The following is a 23177-nucleotide window of genomic DNA, read 5'->3' as shown; positions in this document are numbered from 1 at the left end:
ATGTGATTTTTGCTGAATTCCATTCACACGCCGATTCTGTTCACATGAATTGACACAGCAGCTAGTTTGTATTCAAATACTTTTTATTTAGTGTGATTTCATATCACCCTTAGTCAGTATAGTACAGCGAGCGTACAAAGTCTTTTATTTGTATGCGTGTGAGTAATGCCTACTTTGAGCAGTCTAAAATTCTACTCCTGTTGGTCTCTACTGAAATCTTCACGCAACCAGACACACATTCTCAGTTTGAAACCCACAAAAAAAAAACATTGGGGAAGGCTTTTACAATTAAAAGGTCAGCAATAGGGTACGCTCCCAGAACACTGGAGGCCAGCGAGGTCACAGGTTAAAGGTCGTCGTCTTCATCTGGAAGCGCAGTTTCTGCGGCAACCTGGAGGCGTGAGGAAAAATTGTGTATTCATTATTTTTTATCACCTGTAAAATGAAATAGTTGTTTGCAAGTTCCTGATGTAAATAAAAACAATTAAAATAAATAACACCTCGAACACTGACCCAGCCTGTGTGTGTATGGTGTATAGCGTGTGCGATTTCTGCATGTGTGTGTGTTCTGCATGTGTGTACGATTTCTGCATGCGTGTACGCACTTTAAGGTCGTTCTCGTACTGCGCAGCCAGGGAGGCGTCCATGACGACTTCTGGGGGGGCGAGGGCTGGCATCTCCACAAACTCTAGGTTGGGGTCTCCTACCAGCTTCCTGGCCAGCCACAGGAAGGGCTTCTCAAAGTTGTAGTTACTCTTGGCTGAGATGTCATAGTACTGATGGGGAGGTGGAGTGTGTCAGTCAATTAGGTATGGTCTTCTCTATCCAGGCTCTCTCTCGCCCTCTCATTCACACACACAACAAGTCAAAGGTTTATAAACACCTACTCATTCAAGGGTTTCTTTATTTGTACTTTTTTCAACAATTTAGAGTAGTGAAGACATCAACACTATGAAATAACACATATGGAATCATGCAGTAACCCAAAAAATATATTTTACAGTCTTCAACGTAGCCACCCTTTTCCTTGATGACAGCTTGGCACACTTGTCATTCTCTCAACCAGCTTCATGAGGAAGTCACCTGGATGGCTTTTCCAACAGTCTTGAAGGAGTTCCCACATATTCTGAGCACTCGTTGGCTGCTTTTCCTTCACTCTGCAGTCCAACTCATACCAAACCATCTCAATTGGGTTGAGGTCAGGTGATTGTGATCTGCTTTGCTTATTTGAGCTGTTCTTGCCATAATATGGACTTGGTATTCCACATACCACACCTAGCTTGTCACAACACAACTGATTGGCTCAAATGCATTAAGGAAAATAATTCCATAAATGAACTTAACAAGGCACACCTGTTAATTGAAATGCATTCCAGGTGGCTACCTCATGAAGCTGGTGTGCAAAGTTGTCATCAAGGCAAAGAGTGGCTACTTTGAAGAATCTTTGGTTACTACATGATTCCATGTGTGTAATTTTATAGTTGTGATCTCTTCACTATTATTCTACAATGTAGAACATAGTAAAAAATAAAGAAAAACCCTTGAATGAGATGGTGTCCAAACTATCTAATCAAATCTATTTTGGCTAATTAAATGCTATTTTAGCTCTCCCACCTTAAAAAAAAGGAACAAAGGAAGGGAGAAACACTGCAGACACCGCACTCCAGCTGAGGCATACAGTTGAAGTCAGAAGTTTACATACACCTTATCCAAATACATTTAAACTCAGTTTCACAATTCCTGACATTTAAGCATAGTAAAAATGCCCTGTCTTAGGTCAGTTAGGACCACCACTTTATTTTAAGAATGTGAAATGTCAGAATAATGATTTATTTCAGCTTATTTCTTACATCACATTCCCAGTGGGTCAGAAGTTTACATACAGTCTATTAGTATTTGGTAGCATTGTCTTTAAAATTGATTAAGTTGGGTCAAACGTTTTGGGTAGCCTTCCACAAGCTTCCCACAATAAGTTGGGTGAATTTTGGCCCATTCCTCCTGACAGAGCTGGTGTAACTGAGTCAGGTTTGTAGGCCTCCTTGCTCGAACACGCTTTTTCAGGTCTGTCCACAAATGTTATATGGGATTGAGGTCAGGGCTTTGTGATGGCCACTCCAATACCTTGACCGCGTTGTCCTTATGCCATTTTTCCACAACTTTGGAAGTATGCTTGGGGTCATTGTACATTAGGAAGACCCATTTGCAACCAAGCTTTAACTTCCTGACTGATGTCTTGAGATGTTGCTTCAATATAGCCACAATTTTCCTCTTTATGATGCCATCTATTTTGTGAAGTGCACCAGTCCCTCCTGCAGCAAAGCACCCCCACAAAATGATGCTGCCACTCCCGTACTCCACGGTTGGGTTGGTGTTCTTCGGCTTGCAAGTCTCCTCCTTTTTCCTCCAAACATAATGATGGTCATTATGGCCAAACAGTTCTATTTGTGTTTCATCAGACCAGAGGACATTTCTCAAAAAAGTACAGTCTTTGTCCCCATGTGCAGTTGAATACCGTAGTCTGGCTTTTTTAATGGCGGTTTTGGAGCAGTGGCTTCTTCCTTGCTTAGAGGCCCTTTCAGGTTATGTTGATATAGGGCTCGTTTTACTGTGGATATAGATACTTTTGTACCCGTTTCCTCCAGTATCTCCACAAGGTCCTTTGCTGTTGTTCTGGGATTGATTTGCACTTTTCACACCAAAGTACATTCATTTCTAGGTGACAGAACGCATCTCCTTCCTGAGCGGTATGTTGGCTGCGTGGTCCCATGGTGTTTATACTTGCGTACTATTGTTTGTACAGATGAACCTGGTACCTTCAGGCATTTAGAAATTGCTCCCAAGAATGAACCAGATTTGTGAAGGTCTACAATTATTTTCCTGAGGTCTTTACTGATTTCTTTTGATTTTCCCATAACGTCATGCAAAGAGGCACTGAGTTTGAAGGTAGGCCTTGAGATACATCCACAGGTATACCTCCAATTGAGTCAAATAAATGTACATTTCCCTATCAGAAGCTTCTAAAGCCTCAACATAATTTTCTGGAATTTTCCAAGCTGTTTAAAGGCACAGTCAACTTAGTGTGTCAACTTCTGACCCACTGGAATTGTGATACAGTGACTTATAAGTGAAATAATCTGTCTGTAAACAATTGTTGGAAAAATTACTTGTGTCATGCACAAAGTTGACGTCTTAACCGACTTGCCAAAACTATAGTTTGTTAACAAAAAATGTGTGGAGTGGCTAAAAAGCGAGTTTTAATGACTCCAACCTAAGTGTATGTAAACTTCCGACTTCAACTGTATATACTTGTAGAGACAGTGTTTTATTTTACCTGTCAACTAACACACCTATCTTAACATGTGCGTCGGGCTGGCGTTGCCACAGTTACCTGAAGGTTCTTCTTGCGGTGGAACACGATGCTCTTGGCTTTGACCTTCCTGTCCTTGATGTCCACCTTGTTTCCGCACAGCACTATGGGTATGTTCTCGCAGACGCGCACCAGGTCGCGGTGCCAGTTGGGCACGTTCTTGTAGGTGACGCGAGATGTGACGTCGAACATGATGATCGCACACTGGGCTGGAGAGAGATAAGGGAGAGAAGAGTGGAAGGGGGAGAGTAATCGAGTGTATCAGATAATCGTTAAATATGTGGAGTCCGTACCCATCCAAGTCATTTTGCACCAGAGGGTAAGATTGTGTAGAGATCTGAGGACAGGATGTGACCTACTCTGTTTCTACTACAATACAACACACGGACATGTGACCCACACAAATGTGACGTACCCTGTATGTAGTAGCCATCTCTGAGCCCCCCAAACTTCTCCTGGCCGGCTGTGTCCCAGACATTGTACTTGATGGTCCCTCGAGTGGTGTGGAAGACCAAGGGGTGCACCTCTACTCCCAGAGTCGCTACAGGGGGAAGAGAAGGGTGAGCGAGAGGCAGGTCAGCCATGGTTCAGGGATCTAGAATGGTTTATACTCTTTTACGGATTGCATTTTTTTTTTTTTTGATCACGCTATCCACCTAGCTAAAGTTAGCCACAATAAATTGTAATTCGTAACATAGAAGTATTGCAAATTACATATATGAATTGTAATTCGTGACATATCATGCAAAATGGATGAGGGACATCCACAAATACATTTCCTTCCCTTAACATAGCCTACCAAAGGGAAGGAGACAAATGTGCATTTACTAGGTTACGTCGACCCCAGAGTCCAGGTTGAAAAACAATGAAGCCTAGTATCCAAGACAGTCAGAAACGGCTTTTCCACGTTGGCTAGCTAAATTCATGTGTTTCTGCGCATCGTTGCGTCTTTTTAAGTCTACAATTATAAAGTTTGCCTGCAAACTAAATTTCCCTCAGAAGAGAATTAAGTCTGATTATTGATTGAAGGTATGGTGGTGTTATGAAGGAGAAGACGCAGAAGACGAAAATGAAGAGGTACGTAAAAGCTGAGAGGGAGAAGGGGGGACAGAGGACCGTCTGGACTCGGAGAAACTCACCAACGTATTTCTTTTCAAACTCTCCCGTTAAATGCCTCTTCACGAAGGTGGTTTTTCCTGTGCCTCCATCTCCGCACAACACTAGCTGAAACACGGGTAGTAATTAAAAGAACACATTGGTCAAAAGGAATAGCAACTAAACACCAATGTAGTACTGGTTAGTGCTAGACGAAGGAGCAATTCCAAACCAAAGTGTGCATCCCAAATGACACCTATATACGGTGGCAAGAAAAAGTATGTGAACCCTTTGGAATGACCTGAATTTCTGCATAAATTGGTCATAACATTTGATCTGCTCTTCATCTAAGTCACAAAAATAGACAAACACATTTCTGCTGAACTAATAAGCAATTGTACGTTTTCATGTCTTTATTGAACACACCGTGTAAACATTCAGTGCATGGTGGGAAAAGTATGTGAACCCTTGGATTTAATAACTGGTTGACCATCCTGTGGCAGCAAAACCCCAACCAAACATTTTCTGTAGTTGCGTATCAGACCTGCACAATGGTCAGGAGGAATTTTGGACCATTCCTCTTTACAAAACTGTTTCAGTTCAGCAATATTCTTGGGATGTCTGGTGTGAACCACTCGAGGTCATGCCACAGCATCTTCTGTTGATTTATTTCTGTGTTTTGGGTCGTTGTCCTGTTGCATCAACCAACTTCTGTTGTGCTTCAATTGGCGGACAGAGCCTTACATTCTCCTACAAAATGTCTTGATTCCTTTTTCCGTCGATGATAGCAAGCTGTCCAAGCCCTGAGGTAGCAAAGCAGCCCCAAACCATGATGCTCCCTCCACCATATTTTACAGTTGGGATGAGGTGTTGATGTTGTTGTGGGAGTGCCTTTTTTTCTCCAGACAGTGTTGTGTATTCCTTCCTTCCAAACAACTGAACTTTAGTTTCAGCTGTCCACAGAATATTTTGCCAGTAGCGCCGTGGAACATCCAGGTGCTCTTTTGCAAACTTAAGACTTGCAGCAATGTTTTTTTTCTGGACAGCAGTGGCTTCTTTCGTGGTGTCCTCCCATGAAAACCATTCTTGTTTAGTGTTTTAAGTATCGTAGACTCGTCAACACAGATGTTAGCATAGTAGAAAGAGGAGGAAGGGAAGCGCTACTACAGTACACAATAGTATATTTTGGTAGATAGAAAGTGCTCTTTGGTAAAAAGGGTAAATTGGTCATCAAAAAGAAAGGAGGACCAAGGCACTCTTCATATAATTAATTAAAATGCCTTTATTAGTATGGCATGTTCAATAGATTTTTTAAACCGACGCATTTCAGCTGCATGGCCTTCGTCAGGGAGTAAAAAAAAAAGAGAATACAATGTCCTCTTTTGAACAGCTTTTCCAATTACCCCTAATTGGAAGAGGGAGTGGTTGCAAAATTGATTAGACACACCTAGTAAGCAATACTATACACATTAAAAGATTAAATACTGTAGCTATGTTATCATAAAAATACAACTCCAAGCTAGAAGTATCTGAACACTTAGAAAGGTAGTTCTAAATAATGAATTTAATACAAAGATTGACCTATTTCGTTTCTACATCTGAAGTCCTGGTACAAGCAAAACATCTCTCCAACTACAGACGCCAGTGTCTCAGGTCAGGCAGTTTCTGTTCCCTCTAAAACACCTTTTAAGCCCAAGTCCCCTTTTTGTCCCATCGTCCAGAATGCCACACTAAATACATTTGCCAAGAAAGTGAATTTTGATGTGGAGAATCTGTTTAAGGGTAAAATTGACTCCAACCAAACACAACATAATCTTTCTAAGACAGAGAGGGATGCAGTTGAATCAGTCCAAAAATGAACAGATTGTGGTTAAAAAAAGCAGACAAAGGTGGCGCTACAGTAGTGTGGAGTAAAGACAAATATGTGACAGAAGCCTACCGTCAATTAGACAATGATGAATTCTACCAATCTCTTACCTTCAACCCTACTGAGGACCTAAAAACTGAATTGAAAGGGATCCCCACAGAAGCTAAGGAGAATGGCTACATTTCAGACAATGAGTTCAATGACTTTTCCATGGCAGTATGGATTATTTTTACCTTCTTCCAAAAGCCCACAAAAATCTTGAAACCCCCCCCAGGCAGACCAGTCATTAGTGGTAATGAAAGTCTGACAGAACCCATCTCTAAGTACAGTGATTACTTTATTAAGCCTTTTCTGACGTCACTCCCAGCCCATCTTCAAGATACCACAGATGTGTTGAACAAAATTAAAGAATTGAACAATATTGGTACAGCTTCCTTTTTAGTCACCACGGATGTGGAGTTTCTCTGACTGAATGGACTCTTCATCATAACATCTTTATCTTTCAGGACTGTATTTTTAACAGGTCAAAGGGTGTGCCATGGGAGCTTACAGCCCTTCCTACGCTGGTTTGTACTTGGGTAAATGACTTCATTTTGGATCCTTCTAATAACCATTTCTTTGACCGGATTATATGGTGGGGACGCTATATTGATGATGTTTTCCTGTTCTGGTCCGGCTCGGAAGATGAACTTATTTCCTTCCACCAATACCTTAACAACATTAACCCTAACATCAAACTATCTATGGAGTACAGCAAGGATAACATTCATTTTTTGGACCTCGACATTAGTAAAGATGACAAAGGTTGTTTGCACACATCAATCTTTAGGAAGCCTACAGATGGGAATACCATTCTGAGGGCAGACAGCTTCCACCCCAAAAGGCTAAAAGAGAATATTCCATAAGGCCAATTCCAAAGAGTCCACAGAATTTGCGATCAGGAAACAGACTACAGTGTCAAATCTGCTGAATTGGAGAATCGCTTTTTGAATCGGGGCTACAGCGTTCAGGTCCTGAAAGATGCAGGTATAAGGGCTGGATTACCTGACAGAGAACCTTTTGCTAAGGGGAGTGCCTCGTGATACATCAGAGAGTGTTTTTTTAAATTTTTATACAAAATACAGCACTGAAGCAGAGAACATTAAAATAATCATTAAAAATAATTGGGGAAGTCTTTCCCGAGCCACTAGTCATAAGCTTTAAGAGATGTCCGACCCTAAATGACAAATTAGTCCACAGTTATCTTCCGGGTGACTCTCAAAAAAACTTGGCTTGACCACAAACCCAAGTGTTCTTTTAAAATGTAACCATTGCAACCATTGCAGAAATATTGCACAGAAGAAGTATTTTGTTGACACAGCTTCCAAAATGGAGTATTACGTCAAGCATTTCATTAACTGCAAAACCACTCATGTCATCTACAGATTGGAATGTCCACAGTGCAAGGTGTTCTACATTGGACGGACAAAGAGACGCCTTCAAGACCGCTTAGCGGAACACAAGTATGCCATACGGGTAGGCAATGAAGACTACCCCATGGCAAGGCACTAGAAGTCCTTACACCATGGCAACCCAACAAGCTAAGGGTATTGATCATATTCCGGCCTCTATTAGAAAAGGGGACCGTCTTAAACAGTTAAACCAAAGGGAAAGTTTTATGATTTACAAACTACAGGCCACTAAATACCCTGGTTTAAATGAAGATATGGATTTCTCACCCTTCCTGTCGGGTCGTGATATGTCCATTTGCTGTCATCTAGTGGACATTTAGCTCAATTGCCCTCAGCTATGTTTAGACTGTTGTTGTTGTTCATGTTTTTCTGTGTTCTTGTGTACTATGGAATATATTGCTTTCTTATTCTTGACACTTCTCCCAGTCACATTTAAGGTTAGAACTACCTTTCTAAGTGTTCTGATCCTTCTAGCTTGGAGTTGTATTTTTATGATAACATAGCTACAGTATTTCACCTTTTAATGTGTATAGTATTGCTTACTAGGTGTGTCTAATCAATTTTGCAACCACTCCCTCTTCCAATTAGGGCTAATTGGAAAAGCTGTTCAAAAGAGGACATTGTATTCTTTTTTTTGTACTCCCTGATGAAGGCCATGCAGCCGAAACACGTCGGTTTAAAAAAAACGTTGTTTCTATTGAACATGCCATACCAATAAAGGCATTTGAATTAATTATATGAAGAGTGCCTTGGTCCTCCTTTCTTTTTGATGACAGATGTTAGCATGTTCCAGAGATTTCTGTAAGTCTTTAGCTAACACTCAAGGATTCTTCCTAACCTCATTAAGCATTCTGCGCTGTGCTCTTGCAGTCATCTTTGTAGGACGGCCATTCCTAGGGAAAGTAGCAACAGTGCTGAACTTACTCTATTTATAGACAATTTGTCCAACCATGGATTGATGAATAACAAGGCTTTTAGAGATACTTTTGTAACCCTTTCCAGCTTTATCCAAGTCATCAATTATTAATCTTAGGTCTTCTGAGATCTCTTTTCTTCAAGGAATAGGCAATGCTTAATGTGGCCAAAGCCCTATGGGCCCTAGTCAAAAGTTGTGCACTATATAGGGAGTAGGGTGCCATAAGACACAGTCAAAGACTCACCTTAAATTGTACATCTGGTTCTGCCATAGCAGTATGTTCTCTGTGTTGGTGATTATATGCTGAAATAACAAGAGGAGAAAAACAGGTTAATAATGGGCAGTGTTTGTGTCCCAAATGGCACCCTTTCAACTTTACAGTGCACTACTTTTGACAAGAGACCATAGAGCTCTGCTCAAAATACAGTATCAATCATCAATAGAAGAAGCCACGAGAGGTGCTGCTCCTGTGATGTGGCTTCAGAACAACACCTGCCAAAAGTGACTAGGCTGAAAAACCAGCCTGGTCTCAGACTACGCGTAACATAGTAAAAATAAATCCAGGACACTCAAATTAGTGTGATATGTTACATTTGGCATGGTTAATAAGACAAAGTTACTTAAGGCAAACACGAAAGGAGGTTGGTTGGTCGGGGTGGATGGGTAGGCGCATAACGTAAAAGTCTAGCAACCCAAAAGTTGAGCTTTCGAATCTCATCGCGGACAAATGTAGCATTTTAGGAAACTTTCTACTTTGCATGTTATAGCTAAACCTTATGCCTAAACTTAACCCTAACCATAAACCCCTAACCTAACTAATGTTAGCCATCTAACTAACGTTAGCCACCTAGATAAAGTTAGCCACCTAGATAAAGTTAGCCACAATACATTGCAATTTGTAGGATATACGTATTGCAAATGAAATATACAAATTGTAATTTATAACATATCATGTGAAATGGATGACGGACATCCACAAATTAAATTCCTTCCCTTACGAAATGTAACATATCCTACCACAGGGAAGGAGACAAATGTACATTTACTATGTTACGTCTACCCCAGAGTCCAGGTTGCAAAACAATGACGAAGCCGAGTATCCAAGACAGTCAGAAACTGCTTTTCCAATAGAAATCCCAGATGACGCTTTTAAGCGATGTCATGGCGACGTTGGCTAGCTAAACTCACGTGCAGAAACACGTCATCGTGTCTTTTTGTCAACATTTATAGTTCACATAGAGAATATACTTTACAAAAATATAAACGCAACATACAAGAATGTCAACGATTTTACTGAGTTACAGTTCACAGAAGTAAATCAGTCAATGTGTCTAACACCTTGACCCCACCAATACAGAAATGTTGTTTGACGTGTGGATCTCTCTTTATACGAATACAAATGTTGTCGATATTTAGAAAATATCCATTATATCTACCGTTTCCACTACATGTTGCAATTACTTTATTTGCGACATTGTGTTGTATTGCTGCAGTTATAGCGTGCTATAGTTTCAGCACATGTGCAATGCAATTGGAAGTCCAGTCAACCCCCATATTTAACGAGATACAGCACTTTTTCCATGAGGCTTCGCGTTACACTTGGTCCAGTAGCTAATAATTTATTTGTACGAAAATGTACCAAAACAAAAAAAGTGTTGCATTTACAACTCTGCATGGACACACTGAAATTGCAGCTCGAGTGTAACAAGTTGATATGCTAGCTCTCTCGCGCCACTGGGAACCAATGTCTTCCTACTATGCTAACAAGCTATCAAACGTTAGCTAGCTAATATTAGACATCTAAACTTTGTTTAGAACGAGGCATGTGTCAACACAATACCTCTAATCCCTGTATTCAGATATTTGAATATATGTCTGTGTTTTGACATGGCAGAGTAAATGGATCATATTTTCTAAACTCTTAAATCCACACTTACCCCCACGGTGTCGGATGGAATAGCTAGCTAGGCGCTAAAGGTGCTTTGGGCCTTCAAGCACCTTCGATGAATTTGGTTAATGTATGTGACGTTTTTTGGTTGTTGCCTGTATCACGTGATCTCTGACATGGTTGCGAGAAAAGGTTGTTGAGTTTTTTTTTATCAAAGACAGTACAATATGAATATAGAAACTGCTTCTCCAATAGACGGGTTGGTTTGTTTAGCAACAAAACTGACAGGTGCACGACTATGGGGCAAAACAGACGGGGTTGGGTTAGATTGAGGACAACATATAAACTACACCGAGTGAGTGTACAAAACATCCAGAACACCTCTTCCGATTACAGACTATCCAGGTGAAAGCTATGATCCCTTATTGATGTCACCTGTTAAATCCACTTCAATCAGTGTAGATGAAAGGAAGGAGGGCAGGTTAAACATGGATTGTGTCTGTGTGCCATTCAGAGTGTGAATGTGCAATACAAAATATTTAAGTGTCTTTGAACAGGGTATGGTAGTAGGTGCCAGGCACACTGGTTTGAGTATGTCAAGAACTGCAATGCTGCTGGATTTTCACGCTCAAACAGCTTCCTGTGTGTATTGAGAACGCTCCACCACCCGAAGGACATCCAGCCAATTTGACACAACTGTGGGAATTATTGGAGTCAACATCGGCCAACATCTCTGTGGAAAGCTTTCGACACCTTGTAGAGTCCATGCCCAATGAATTGAGGCTGTTCTGAGGGCAAAGGGAGTCAAACTCATAAGGAAGGTGTTCCTAATATTTTGTACACTATATTCAATGAGCACTGGTCTCTCAAATACATCATTATTTTTTGAAAAAAATATTTTTTTATTTAACCTTTATTTAACCAGGTTGGCAAGTTGAGAACAAGTTCTTATTTATAATGGCGACCTGGCCAAGATAAAGCAAAGCGGTGCAACATAAACAACAACAGAGTTACACAAGGGATAAACAAACATACAGTCAAGTAGAGCTACTGGGGTGAAAAAAAATAAATAACAGTATTGGGATGAGGTAGTTGGGTGTGCTATTTACAGATGGCCTGTGTACATGTACAGTGATCGGTAAGCTGCTCTGACAGCTGATGCTTAAAGTTAGTGAGGGAGATTATAAATCTCCAGCTTCAGTAATTTTTGCAATTCATTCCAGTCATTGGCAGCAGAGAACTGGAAGGAAAGGCGGCCAAACGAGGTGTTGGCTTTGGGGAGATATACCTGCTGGAGCGTGTGCTACGGGTGGGTGTTGCTATAGTGACCAGTGAGCTGAGATAAGGTGGGGCTTTACCTAGTGTCAGGATTCACCTAGGGGTCATGATTTGGGGCTGTACAAATGTTTGATGTATTAGAATAATTGATTATGCTTATGTTAAATGCATAGAAGGGGAGGGGTTATAAGACCCCTCCCTCCTTACATTTATAGGGTCCTAGACTACAGATTTACAATATATATATTCATTATATCGTTTTAGAATTGTTCCACAGTTGTTTGCGCACTCTCTCTCTCTCTCTCTCTCTCTCTCTCTCTCTCTCTCTCTCTCTCATAATGAAGACCCCTCTTAGAAATGTGTGACTGAGAAAAAACTCTGTAGGGGAGTGTGGGAGATAAGAGACTAGTCATACATTCCATAATAAATCAACTTTGGGGAGTGGACATTTATTGCCTAGCTTTTTAGATATCACTGAAACTGTATGTTAGTATAGCTATGGATGTTTTGGTCTCAAGAGTAAAAAGGTAATGACGTAGTCAGTGACAACACTAAGGCGGGACTTCGGTTTAATAAAACAACTTGAGACCTTTTGTTTGATGCAGAACTTACTCGAAAACATGCGTGCTATGTTCCTGATTGTCAACTTCTGTCTGAAATTGCATTAATAAAAGTTTTTGAATTACTTAATTAAAGATATTGTCATAATGCTAATTTCACCAATGATTGACAAGGACGAAGTAGGAACAAACCCTAACATTTGGCGAGTTTGCCAGGAGTGAGTGTCACCCCGGTTGGTAGAGATTCCACACCATGTTGCCAGAGCTCAAAATTAAATAAAGTAAGCAGACACCCGTTTAATCTAAGTCTGTAATTAAATGGCATTTACTGGTGTGGTTTCCCTCTAACAAGTAAGCGGCACATCACTCAATCTAAATGAAAGACATACGCATTGAATATGACATCGTTAGATTTTAGTTTGGAGAAATTACGTATCGGACTATTGGTGAAATGCATGATGTCAATATAGGATGAATGAAATTAAAGTTTGAAGATTTTAATTTTATTTGTTAGAAGTAATTCAGGCGACAATTACTCATACTTGTTATTTGTTTATTTGTTAGAGACAATTCAGAGCGACAATTGTCCGGTTTTCATATTATTTGTTATTTGGGTTGTAACACTGGCGACAATTCTAGTTATTTTTATTTTGTAGAGGTACCCAATGAATGAGTTGAGTTGGTTATGAAAGGTGCGTTTGTATGTTTTTCATTGTTTGTCTGTCTGTGGATTATGGCGGGAGTTATTGGGTAATGGTCCAATGGTGGAATAAAAAGTTCGAAATTATTTGAATAAAAGTTGAATGTATTTGTTGGTGACACTTTCCTACCATAGGACAGTATTGGAAACATTTTCATTCAAAAAAGTTACTTTGTATCACCACCAGAGGGCACTGGTGTATACCATATTACTGTTACTCTTCACAATTAAGATAAAACATTAGAAATTAAAGTCGTTTGGCATGCGGGTTTCTTTGTGAGGCCCGTGTGGGAATTATATTTGAGTTTAGTAGAACCAATTACTATAGCCTGGATTAAGTGAGACTGCAATCCTAATTCTCCTCTCAACCATTGTTATTTAACACACTGAAAGGAGATAGAGAGGCATTTTTATAGGCATATTCATACACATTACACCCACTTTAGGATACCCATATAGAGGTTAGAGGACACATTACACGCAGTCTCTCTAAATAAAAAACGGAGCATCATGGCACAGTCAAATCAGAATGAGGAGATTGGAGCAATGAAGCCTGTCACACCTGTTGAATATATGCTAAATAAGTTTCCTGCTGTGGAATTTACAGACACTTAAGAAATGGCATGTATGGACTGAGATGGCGGGAGAAAGTAGATATCCAATAGCTGGTTCATCATTCAACAAGACTAGTTTGGATTTAGTCAAGGAGATAATTCAGACGGGAAGAATGGACAAGGAGAAGGGGATGAAGATGAAGTGCCCTTGTATCAGAAACTGTGATGGGGATGATGGTGCTGGAAGGAAAAGGAGGCACAGTTCCCGGAGGGAGTTTTCCCTCTCCACCCCAACTCACTCTACAAACAGGAACAGACTGGAAGACAAAAAGACATCTGCTCAAGTTGTTTCTACAGGCTCACCACAGCCTGCAGCTCCCCCACAGTCACATCTGTGAACCTGGTGCCTGAAGGGTATGTGCTTTTCACCACTCAACATTATGGTGACCCACAAACATGGACTGGGAGAGGAGGTGGGCCCGCCAGAGCCCTTCGTGAATTGAACAACACTCAATGCTGGACCTGTGGGCAGTTTGGGCATGTGAGTTTGCAATGGGGAAAATGGAAGCGGTTACAACAGAGGCAGAGGAAAATTTAGGCCTGAAAGAGGACACTTTGCTAATGACAGAGGACAGCCATGGCCAATGGGAAATCAGAACACCAACAGTTCTCATTTCCCTCGGAATCAACAATGAAGGTGCCCGACTCCCCTGCTCCATTATGAATTCATTGATGGAAGAGAAGAGCCAATGGTTACTCTTAAATGTTAATGGGCATGACCTACCATTTCTAATAGACACTGGAGCTCCCTGTTCCTGTTTAGACAAACCTGGACAAGTTGTTTGGGCTTCCCTGAGCAAATCATCAGTAACAGTAACAGGACATCTGGATAGCCCAGGAATGTGTACCGGACAAAGACTTGTTTGATGTACCTCTGCTTGACTCTGACATGGTGCTGTTCGTTGATGGTTCTGCCTATATAGATCAAAGCACAGGGTAGACGCATGTAGGATTATCTGAAGTAGATGTGATATTGAGGTTATACGGCCCCTACCAGACCATTTATCAGCGCAACAGACAGCTTTATTAGCTCTGACCACAGCTTGTGAATTGGGGGAAGGCCTTTACTGGCTACTCAGACTAGCAAGAGAGTTTACTACTACCACTGGCACTACTATTAAAAACAGACCTTTTGTTGAACAGTTGTTTGAAACTGTGTGAAAACCGAACACATTGGCTATTGTTAAGGTTGAGGCACACACGGGCTGGTGTGATAATGCTAGAATTGGTAACAGCATAGCTGATGAGGCGGCCAAATTGTCTGTTTTCCCTTTGTCAAACACATGCATTTGTATTTTTTTTAAGTCGTTTGTATCATTTGAAACTACTGTTCTTAAGAAACAGCAGCAGGCTTGATATATCTTTTGAATGGCATGTCCTGTGTACCAACTACAATGTTCTTTAATATTTGCCGATTGGCTCATGGAGTGAGCCATTCGTCAAAAGGGGGATATGAGAGGAGAATGGAGGAGGAGAGTGTTTGAAGATTTGAATCCGCACGTTAAACAGTTCATTTATCGTTGCGCGACACGTTTGTTATGTAATATAGGCAAGGGAACTCCACTGCAACCAGGGAAGTTCCCCCACTCCAAAAGGATCTTTTGTCAACATAGCTATGGATTTTATAGACATGCTAGAGCCAAAAGAAAGATGCTGCCTGGTGATAACTGACAGGTTTACCAGGCGGGTGGAAACATCCAATTGCGTTGCTCAAACAGTTAAAACAGTTAAAAAAAAGTAAAAATGGCTGAAATGTTAGCGAGACGGCCAATGAACACCCCAGGGGTGAGACCTATGACCGACAGATAGACATAACTGAGACATAGTGTGACCATCTTGAGTACATGAAGGAACTACCTTCTGTTGTAAATTTTCTCCACACTAGGAAAGCAGCAGAACCAATCCCAGGTGAAGACCCTGACCAGCTACCCATAAACGTTGGAGAATGAATGAAACTCGGGGTCCAAAAGCGAAAATGGAACCAACCACGATGGATGGGTGTGTACCAGGTAACCGTGGTAACGCCAACGGTCCTGCGGGCAACGGAGCGGTCCGGCTGGCATCATCTCTCCCACTGCAAGCACCTCCCAGAGTGGAAGCCATGGATGAGCGACTGGAGGGAGGGAGAGCAGGGCCCCGAGAACATCTGAAGGAGGAAGAAGGTCCCGAGACAAAGGACAGAAGAACCAACAAGGTTCAGCCACAGAACCCGAAGAGTCATCAGATGTCGAGGAAACCATCATACACACACTATGGTTGGTGAAACAAGAAAATCGCAACCATGCTCTCCAAATCTTACCCGTTCCCTTGGTGGACGGGGATGTGGAGAATAATACATGGGTGAAAGCAGTGACATACATAGGATTACAGGGGAGGGGGAACACATCTGGCACACGGGTAATGATTTTCCAGAAACCCACCTCCACAGCATTTCGGTGGGGAACCCAGGCGGTACCAATTGGAAAGAATGATTTTGGATGTAGATTACTCCATTTTATGAAAAGGAACCATACTCGGTCTCGACAAAGAAAAAGCTATTATACTATTCTGATGTTGGTCAAAGGGGGGAGGAAGCAGCATGGGAAGTTGTAGTAATGGGTATATGGATTCATAATTTGACATACTCCATGCAGGCCCTTACTAATTTGATAAAACAGGGTTTTACTCAGTTGTCACTAAATGTGCAGAATTTGAAGGCAGTAGTGACCAGAGACGAAATGGCACATATTGGCTAAAGACAAGTCCCTTGGAATAAACGATGAGGATTACTGTGTCATGTTACTTCCTGACTCCTCTGACAACATGGCAGCTATTATTAATGATCTGGCTAAGTTAGGAGGTGCTCTGTGAAAAGCTGACAACCCCATCTTTGACCAAATTGGACACTGGTTTAATGGTGTATTTGGAAACGTGATGGGTAAGGTAATGATGTCCAGGTCTGCCATGATTGTTCCGCTCCTGGTAGGACTACTGTGTTTTGCTTTTGATTTATGTATAATAAAGTGCTTGGCTAGAAAGACTGTTGAACATTTGGGGATTATGGGACACATGTACAGTGCCTTGCGAAAGTATTCGGCCCCCTTGAACTTTGCGACCTTTTGCCACATTTCAGGCTTCAAACATAAAGATATAAAACTGTATTTTTTTGTGAAGAATCAACAACAAGTGGGACACAATCATGAAGTGGAACGACATTTATTGGATATTTCAAACTTTTTTAACAAATCAAAAACTGAAAAATTGGGCGTGCAAAATTATTCAGCCCCTTTACTTTCAGTGCAGCAAACTCTCTCCAGAAGTTCAGCGAGGATCTCTGAATGATCCAATGTTGACCTAAATGACTAATGATGATAAATACAATCCACCTGTGTGTAATCAAGTCTCCGTATAAATGCACCTGCACTGTGATAGTCTCAGAGGTCCGTTAAAAGCGCAGAGAGCATCATGAAGAACAAGGAACACACCAGGCAGGTCCGAGATACTGTTGTGAAGAAGTTTAAAGCCGGATTTGGATACAAAAAGATTTCCCAAGCTTTAAACATCCCAAGGAGCACTGTGCAAGCGATAATATTGAAATGGAAGGAGTATCAGACCACTGCAAATCTACCAAGACCTGGCCGTCCCTCTAAACTTTCAGCTCATACAAGGAGAAGACTGATCAGAGATGCAGCCAAGAGGCCCATGATCACTCTGGATGAACTGCAGAGAACTACAGCTGAGGTGGGAGACTCTGTCCATAGGACAACAATCAGTCGTATATTGCACAAATCTGGCCTTTATGGAAGAGTGGCAAGAAGAAAGCCATTTCTTAAAGATATCCATAAAAAGTGTTGTTTAAAGTTTGCCACAAGCCACCTGGGAGACACACCAAACATGTGGAAGAAGGTGCTCTGGTCAGATGAAACCAAAATTGAACTTTTTGGCAACAATGCAAAACGTTATGTTTGGCGTAAAAGCAACACAGCTCATCACCCTGCACACACCATCCCCACTGTCAAAAATGGTGGTGGCAGCATCATGGTTTGGGCCTGCTTTTCTTCAGCAGGGACAGGGAAGATGGTTAAAATTGATGGGAAGATGGATGGAGCCAAATACAGGACCATTCTGGAAGAAAACCTGATGGAGTCTGCAAAAGACCTGAGACTGGGACGGAGATTTGTCTTCCAACAAGACAATGATCCAAAACATAAAGCAAAATCTACAATGGAATGGTTAAAAAATAAACATATCCAGGTGTTAGAATGGCCAAGTCAAAGTCCAGACCTGAATCCAATCGAGAATCTGTGGAAAGAACTGAAAACTGCTGTTCACAAATGCTCTCCATCCAACCTCACTGAGCTCGAGCTGTTTTGCAAGGAGGAATGGGAAAAAATTTCAGTCTCTCGATGTGCAAAACTGATAGAGACATACCCCAAGCGACTTACAGCTGTAATCGCAGCAAAAGGTGGCGCTACAAAGTATTAACTTAAGGGGGCTGAATAATTTTGCACGCCCAATTTTTCAGTTTTTGATTTGTTAAAAAAGTTTGAAATATCCAATAAATGTCGTTCCACTTCATGATTGTGTCCCACTTGTTGTTGATTCTTCACAAAAAAATACAGTTTTATATCTTTATGTTTGAAGCCTGAAATGTGGCAAAAGGTCGCAAAGTTCAAGGGGGCCGAATACTTTCGCAAGGCACTGTATGTTGGGGTGGTCACAAGAAGGGAGCAAACTTACCTAATGTGGTAGAGAGAAGATATGGGAGATACTAGTGCTTGTCATGAATATATGGGTCAACTGAGAGAAGAGTATAGTGATAGGAGAAACTATGCTAAAGGGGATTTTAGTGTGTTAGACTTACAGTAACAGGTGACAGGTGTAAACATTTCCAGGATAGGGGAAGGCATGGGAGCACCTTTTGGATGGATGTGGGTATGCAGTGACAAGGGGTATCTCACTTTACCCGTGCAAAATTATTCAGCCCCCTTAAGTTAATACTTTGTAGCGCCACCTTTTGCTGCGATTACAGCTGTAAGTCGCTTGGGGTATGTCTCTATCAGTTTTGCACATCGAGAGACTGACATTTTTTCCCATTCCTCCTTGCAAAACTGCTCGAGCTCAGTGAGGTTGGATGGAGAGCATTTGTGAACAGCAGTTTTCAGTTCTTTCCACAGATTCTCGATTGGATTCAGGTCTGGACTTTGACTTGGCCATTCTAACACCTGGATATGTTTATTTTTGAACCATTCCATTGTAGATTTTGCTTTATCTTTTGGATCATTGTCTTGTTGGAAGACAAATCTCCGTCCCAGTCTCAGGTCTTTTGCAGACTCCATCAGGTTTTCTTCCAGAATGGTCCTGTATTTGGCTCCATCCATCTTCCCATCAATTTTAACCATCTTCCCTGTCCCTGCAGAAGAAAAGCAGGCCCAAACCATGATGCTGCCACCACCATGTTTGACAGTGGGGATGGTGTGTTCAGCTGTGTTGCTTTTACGCCAAACATAACGTTTTGTATTGTTGCCAAAAAGTTCAATTTTGGTTTCATCTGACCAGAGCACCTTCTTCCACATGTTTGGTGTGTCTCCCAGGTGGCTTGTGGCAAACTTTAAACTACACTTTTTATGGATATCTTTAAGAAATGGCTTTCTTCTTGCCACTCTTCCATAAAGGCCAGATTTGTGCAATATACGACTGATTGTTGTCCTATGGACAGAGTCTCCCACCTCAGCTGTAGATCTCTGCAGTTCATCCAGAGTGATCATGGGCCTCTTGGCTGCATCTCTGATCAGTCTTCTCCTTGTATGAGCTGAAAGTTTAGAGGGACGGCCAGGTCTTGGTAGATTTGCAGTGGTCTGATACTCCTTGCATTTCAATATTATCGCTTGCACAGTGCTCCTTGGGATGTTTAAAGCTTGGGAAATCTTTTTGTATCCAAATCCGGCTTTAAACTTCTTCACAACAGTATCTCGGACCTGCCTGGTGTGTTCCTTGTTCTTCATGATGCTCTCTGCGCTTTTAACGGACCTCTGAGACTATCACAGTGCAGGTGCATTTATACGGAGACTTGATTACACACAGGTGGATTTTATTTATCATCATTAGTCATTTAGGTCAACATTGGATCATTCAGAGATCCTCACTGAACTTCTGGAGAGAGTTTGCTGCACTGAAAGTAAAGGGGCTGAATAATTTTGCACGCCCAATTTTTCAGTTTTTGATTTGTTAAAAAAGTTTGAAATTATCCAATAAATGTCGTTCCACTTCATGATTGTGTCCCACTTGTTGTTGATTCTTCACAAAAAAATACAGTTTTATATCTTTATGTTTGAAGCCTGAAATGTGGAAAAAGGTCGCAAAGTTCAAGGGGGCCGAATACTTTCGCAAGGCACTGTAAGTTGTTCTTAACTGACATGCCTAGTTAAATAAAGGTAAAATACAAATAGTCAACCCTGCACCTTAGAGGCTGCTGCCCTATGTACATAGACATGGAGACACTGGTCCCTTTAATAATGTTTACATACTGATCTACTCATTTAAAATGTATATACTGTGCATTCTAATCAATTCCACTCCGACATTGCTCAGCCTAATATTTGTTTCTTAATTCCATTCTTTTACTTTTTGATTTGTGTGTCATTAGATACTACTGCACTGTTGGAGCTAGCAACACAAGCATTTCACTACACCCGCAATAACATCTTCTAAATACGTGTATGTGACTACCACAACTTTTATTTGACTTGTCTGTGTGGACGCACACGAGCCAGCCAGCCTTTATTGTACAATAAAGAACGTATCTATCTCCTCGTTGTAACAGTAGCTATGTTACCGTTAACTTGTCCTGTGATTCTGTTGACATTTAGAACGTTTGCATATTCGACGAATATGTATTCAATGCAAACGTTTGAATAAATTGGCGACAGCCTGTAAGCCCCTCCCACCTGCAGTGCCTTCAGAAAGTATTCACACCCTTTGAAATTGTGGTACAGTCTGAATTTTGAATTGATTCAATTCAGATTTTGTGTCACTGGGCTACACAATACCCCATAGCATCTAAGTGGAATGATGTTTTATTATTATTATTATTTTTTTTTTTACAAATGAATACAAAATGAAAAGCTGAAATCACTTGAGTCAATAAGTATTCAACCCATTTGTTATGGCAAGCTTAAGTAAGTTCAGGAGTAAAAATGTACTTGACAAGTCACATATAATAATTAGCATGGACTCATCCTGTGTGCAATAATAGTGTTTAATATGACTACCTGTAAGGTTCCTCAGTCGAGCAGAGAATTTCAAACACAGACTCAACCACAAAGGCCAGGAAGGTTTTCCAATGCCTCGTAAAGAAGGGCACCTATTGGTATTAAATATAACTAGGCAAGTCAGTTAAATCTTTGGGCTGAGATCCCGCTTATGGGATCGATATGACAACAGCCAGTGAAAGTGCAGGGCGCCAAATTCAAAACAACAGAAATCCCATAATTAAAATTCCTCAAACATACAAGTATTTTACACCGTTTTAAAGATACACTTATTGTTAATCCCACCACAGTGTCAGATTTCAAAAAGGCTTTACGACGAAAGCAAACCAAACGGTTATGTTAGGTCAGAGCCAAGTCACAGAAAAACACAGCCAAAGAGAGGAGTCACAAAAAGCAGAAATATAGATAAATTAATCACTACCCTTTGATGATCTTCATCAGATGACACTCATAGGACTTCATGTTACACAATACATGTATGTTTTGTTCGATAAAGTTCATATTCATGTCAAACAATCTCAGTATACATTGGCGCGTTACGTTCAGTAGTTCCAAAACATCCAGTGATTTTGCAGAGAGCCACATCAATTTACAGAAATACTCATAACAAATATTGATAAAAGATACAACTGTTATGCACGGAATTATAGATACGCTTCTCCTTAATGCAACCGCTGTGTCAGATTTCAAAAAGCTTTACCGAAAAAGCACACCATGTATAATCTGAGTACAGCGCTCAGAGACCAAAACAACCCAAACAGATATCCGGCATGTTGTGTAGTCAACAGAAGTCAGAAATAACATTATAAATATTCACTTACCTTTTGATTTTCATCAGAATGCACTCCCAGGAATCCCAGTTCCACAATACATTTTTGTTTTGTTCGATAATGTCCATCATTTATGTCCAAATACCTCCTTTTTGTTTGCGCGTTTAGCCCAGTAATCCAAATTCATGACGCGCAGACGAAAAGTAAAAAAAATCTGTTACAGTCCGTAGAAACATGTCAAACGATGTATAGAATCAATCTTTAGGATGTTTTTAACATAACTCTTCAATAATGTTCCAACCGGAGAATTCCTTTGTCTTCAGAAATGGAACTCAAGCTAACTCTCACGTGAACGCGTGTGGCCAGCTTGTGGCTCTCTGGCAGACCTCTGACTCATTCCCCTCTCATTCGCCCCCATTTCACAGTAGAAGCATCAAACAAGGTTCTAAAGACTGACATCTAGTGGAAGCCTTAGGAAGCGCAATTTGCCCCCATAGACACTGTGCATTCGATAGGGAATGAGTTGAAAAACTACAAACCTCAGATTTCCCACTTCCTGGTTGGATTTTTTCCCAGGTTTTTGCCTGCCATATGAGTTCTGTTATACTCACAGACATCATTCAAACAGTTTTAGAAACTTCGGAGTGTTTTCTATCCAAATATGCATATATTAGCAACTGGGCCTGAGTAGCAGACAGTTTACTCTGGGCACCTTATTCATCCAAGCTACTCAATACTGCCCACAGCCATAACAAGTTAAGAACAAATTCTTATTTACAATGACGACCTAGGAACAGTGGGTTAGCTGCCTTGTTCAGGGGAAGACAGATTTTTACCTTATGACCAGTCGTGTATAGCCGTAACGGAAATTTTGGTGACCTTATTTGACCTTTTCTGCTGCTTTTGAGATACGGTTTGATCCCTCCTTGGGGCACTACTTGATTGAGTAAATTAACAATCACAGTACAGTAACTATTGGTCACTCTTATGTATTATTCTAATATGTATTCATTATAAAATTGTGTCAGTTATTAATGATAAATCTTTAAACTGCACTCTTCCTCCCCTCCCTCTATATCTCTCCCCATCTCTCTATTTTTAAGCCACAGATGTGTCACGTTCTGACCTGTCTTTATTTTAGTTGGTCAGGGCGTGAGTTGAAGTGGGCATTCTGTTGTTTTTCTAGGTTTTGTTCTGTTGATATATTTCTATGTGTTTGGCCTAGTATGGTTCTCAATCAGAGACAGGTGTCAGTCATTGTCTCTGATTGGGAGCCATATTTAGGTAGCCTGTTTTCTATTGTGTTTTGTGGGTGGTTGTATACTGTGTTAGTGGTTTCACCATACGGGACTGTTTCGGTTGTTTGTACTTTTGTTCAGTTGATTTATTAAATATATCATTATGGACACTTACCCCGCTGC

General features: G+C 40.9%; 1 protein-coding gene across 4 annotated transcripts; it reads right to left on the bottom strand.

The window, feature by feature from the left end:
* Positions 1-62: 62 nt before the first annotated feature.
* On the bottom strand, positions 63-10959 carry LOC110534440 (GTP-binding nuclear protein Ran). Of its 4 annotated transcripts, XM_036933568.1 has the most exons (8): positions 10634-10890; positions 8941-8999; positions 8619-8673; positions 4507-4591; positions 3783-3908; positions 3389-3576; positions 606-776; positions 63-391 (listed from the first exon to the last, which is right to left on the bottom strand). In XM_036933568.1, exons 2-8 carry the CDS (start codon positions 8952-8954, stop codon positions 347-349), a joined length of 684 nt encoding a protein of 227 aa, XP_036789463.1. In that variant the 5' UTR covers positions 8955-8999; positions 10634-10890; the 3' UTR covers positions 63-346. The 4 variants fall into 4 exon arrangements, with proteins under 4 accessions (XP_036789463.1, XP_021474974.1, XP_036789464.1 ...); XM_021619299.2 differs by lacking the exon at positions 8619-8673 and having other exon boundaries at positions 10634-10959; XM_036933569.1 differs by lacking the exons at positions 8619-8673; positions 10634-10890 and adding an exon at positions 9757-9775.
* Positions 10960-23177: the final 12218 nt, after the last annotated feature.

Source organism: Oncorhynchus mykiss, chromosome 10, assembly GCF_013265735.2.
Source record: "Oncorhynchus mykiss isolate Arlee chromosome 10, USDA_OmykA_1.1, whole genome shotgun sequence".
NCBI classification, from domain to species: domain Eukaryota; kingdom Metazoa; phylum Chordata; class Actinopteri; order Salmoniformes; family Salmonidae; genus Oncorhynchus; species Oncorhynchus mykiss.
Note: the sequence above shows the minus strand (reverse complement) of the source record. Positions and strands in the feature narration are given on the sequence as shown.

Coding starts and splice junctions, on each gene's coding strand:
- LOC110534440 (XM_036933567.1), bottom strand. CDS start 9,738: ATGTACATTTGTCTCCTTCCCTGTG. Junction 4,592..8,940: donor AACCAGATGTACAATTTAAG/GTGAGTCTTTGA, acceptor CCCGTGTTTCAG/CTAGTGTTGTGCGGAGATGG. Junction 392..605: donor AGTACGAGAACGACCTTAAA/GTGCGTACACGC, acceptor TCACGCCTCCAG/GTTGCCGCAGAAACTGCGCT.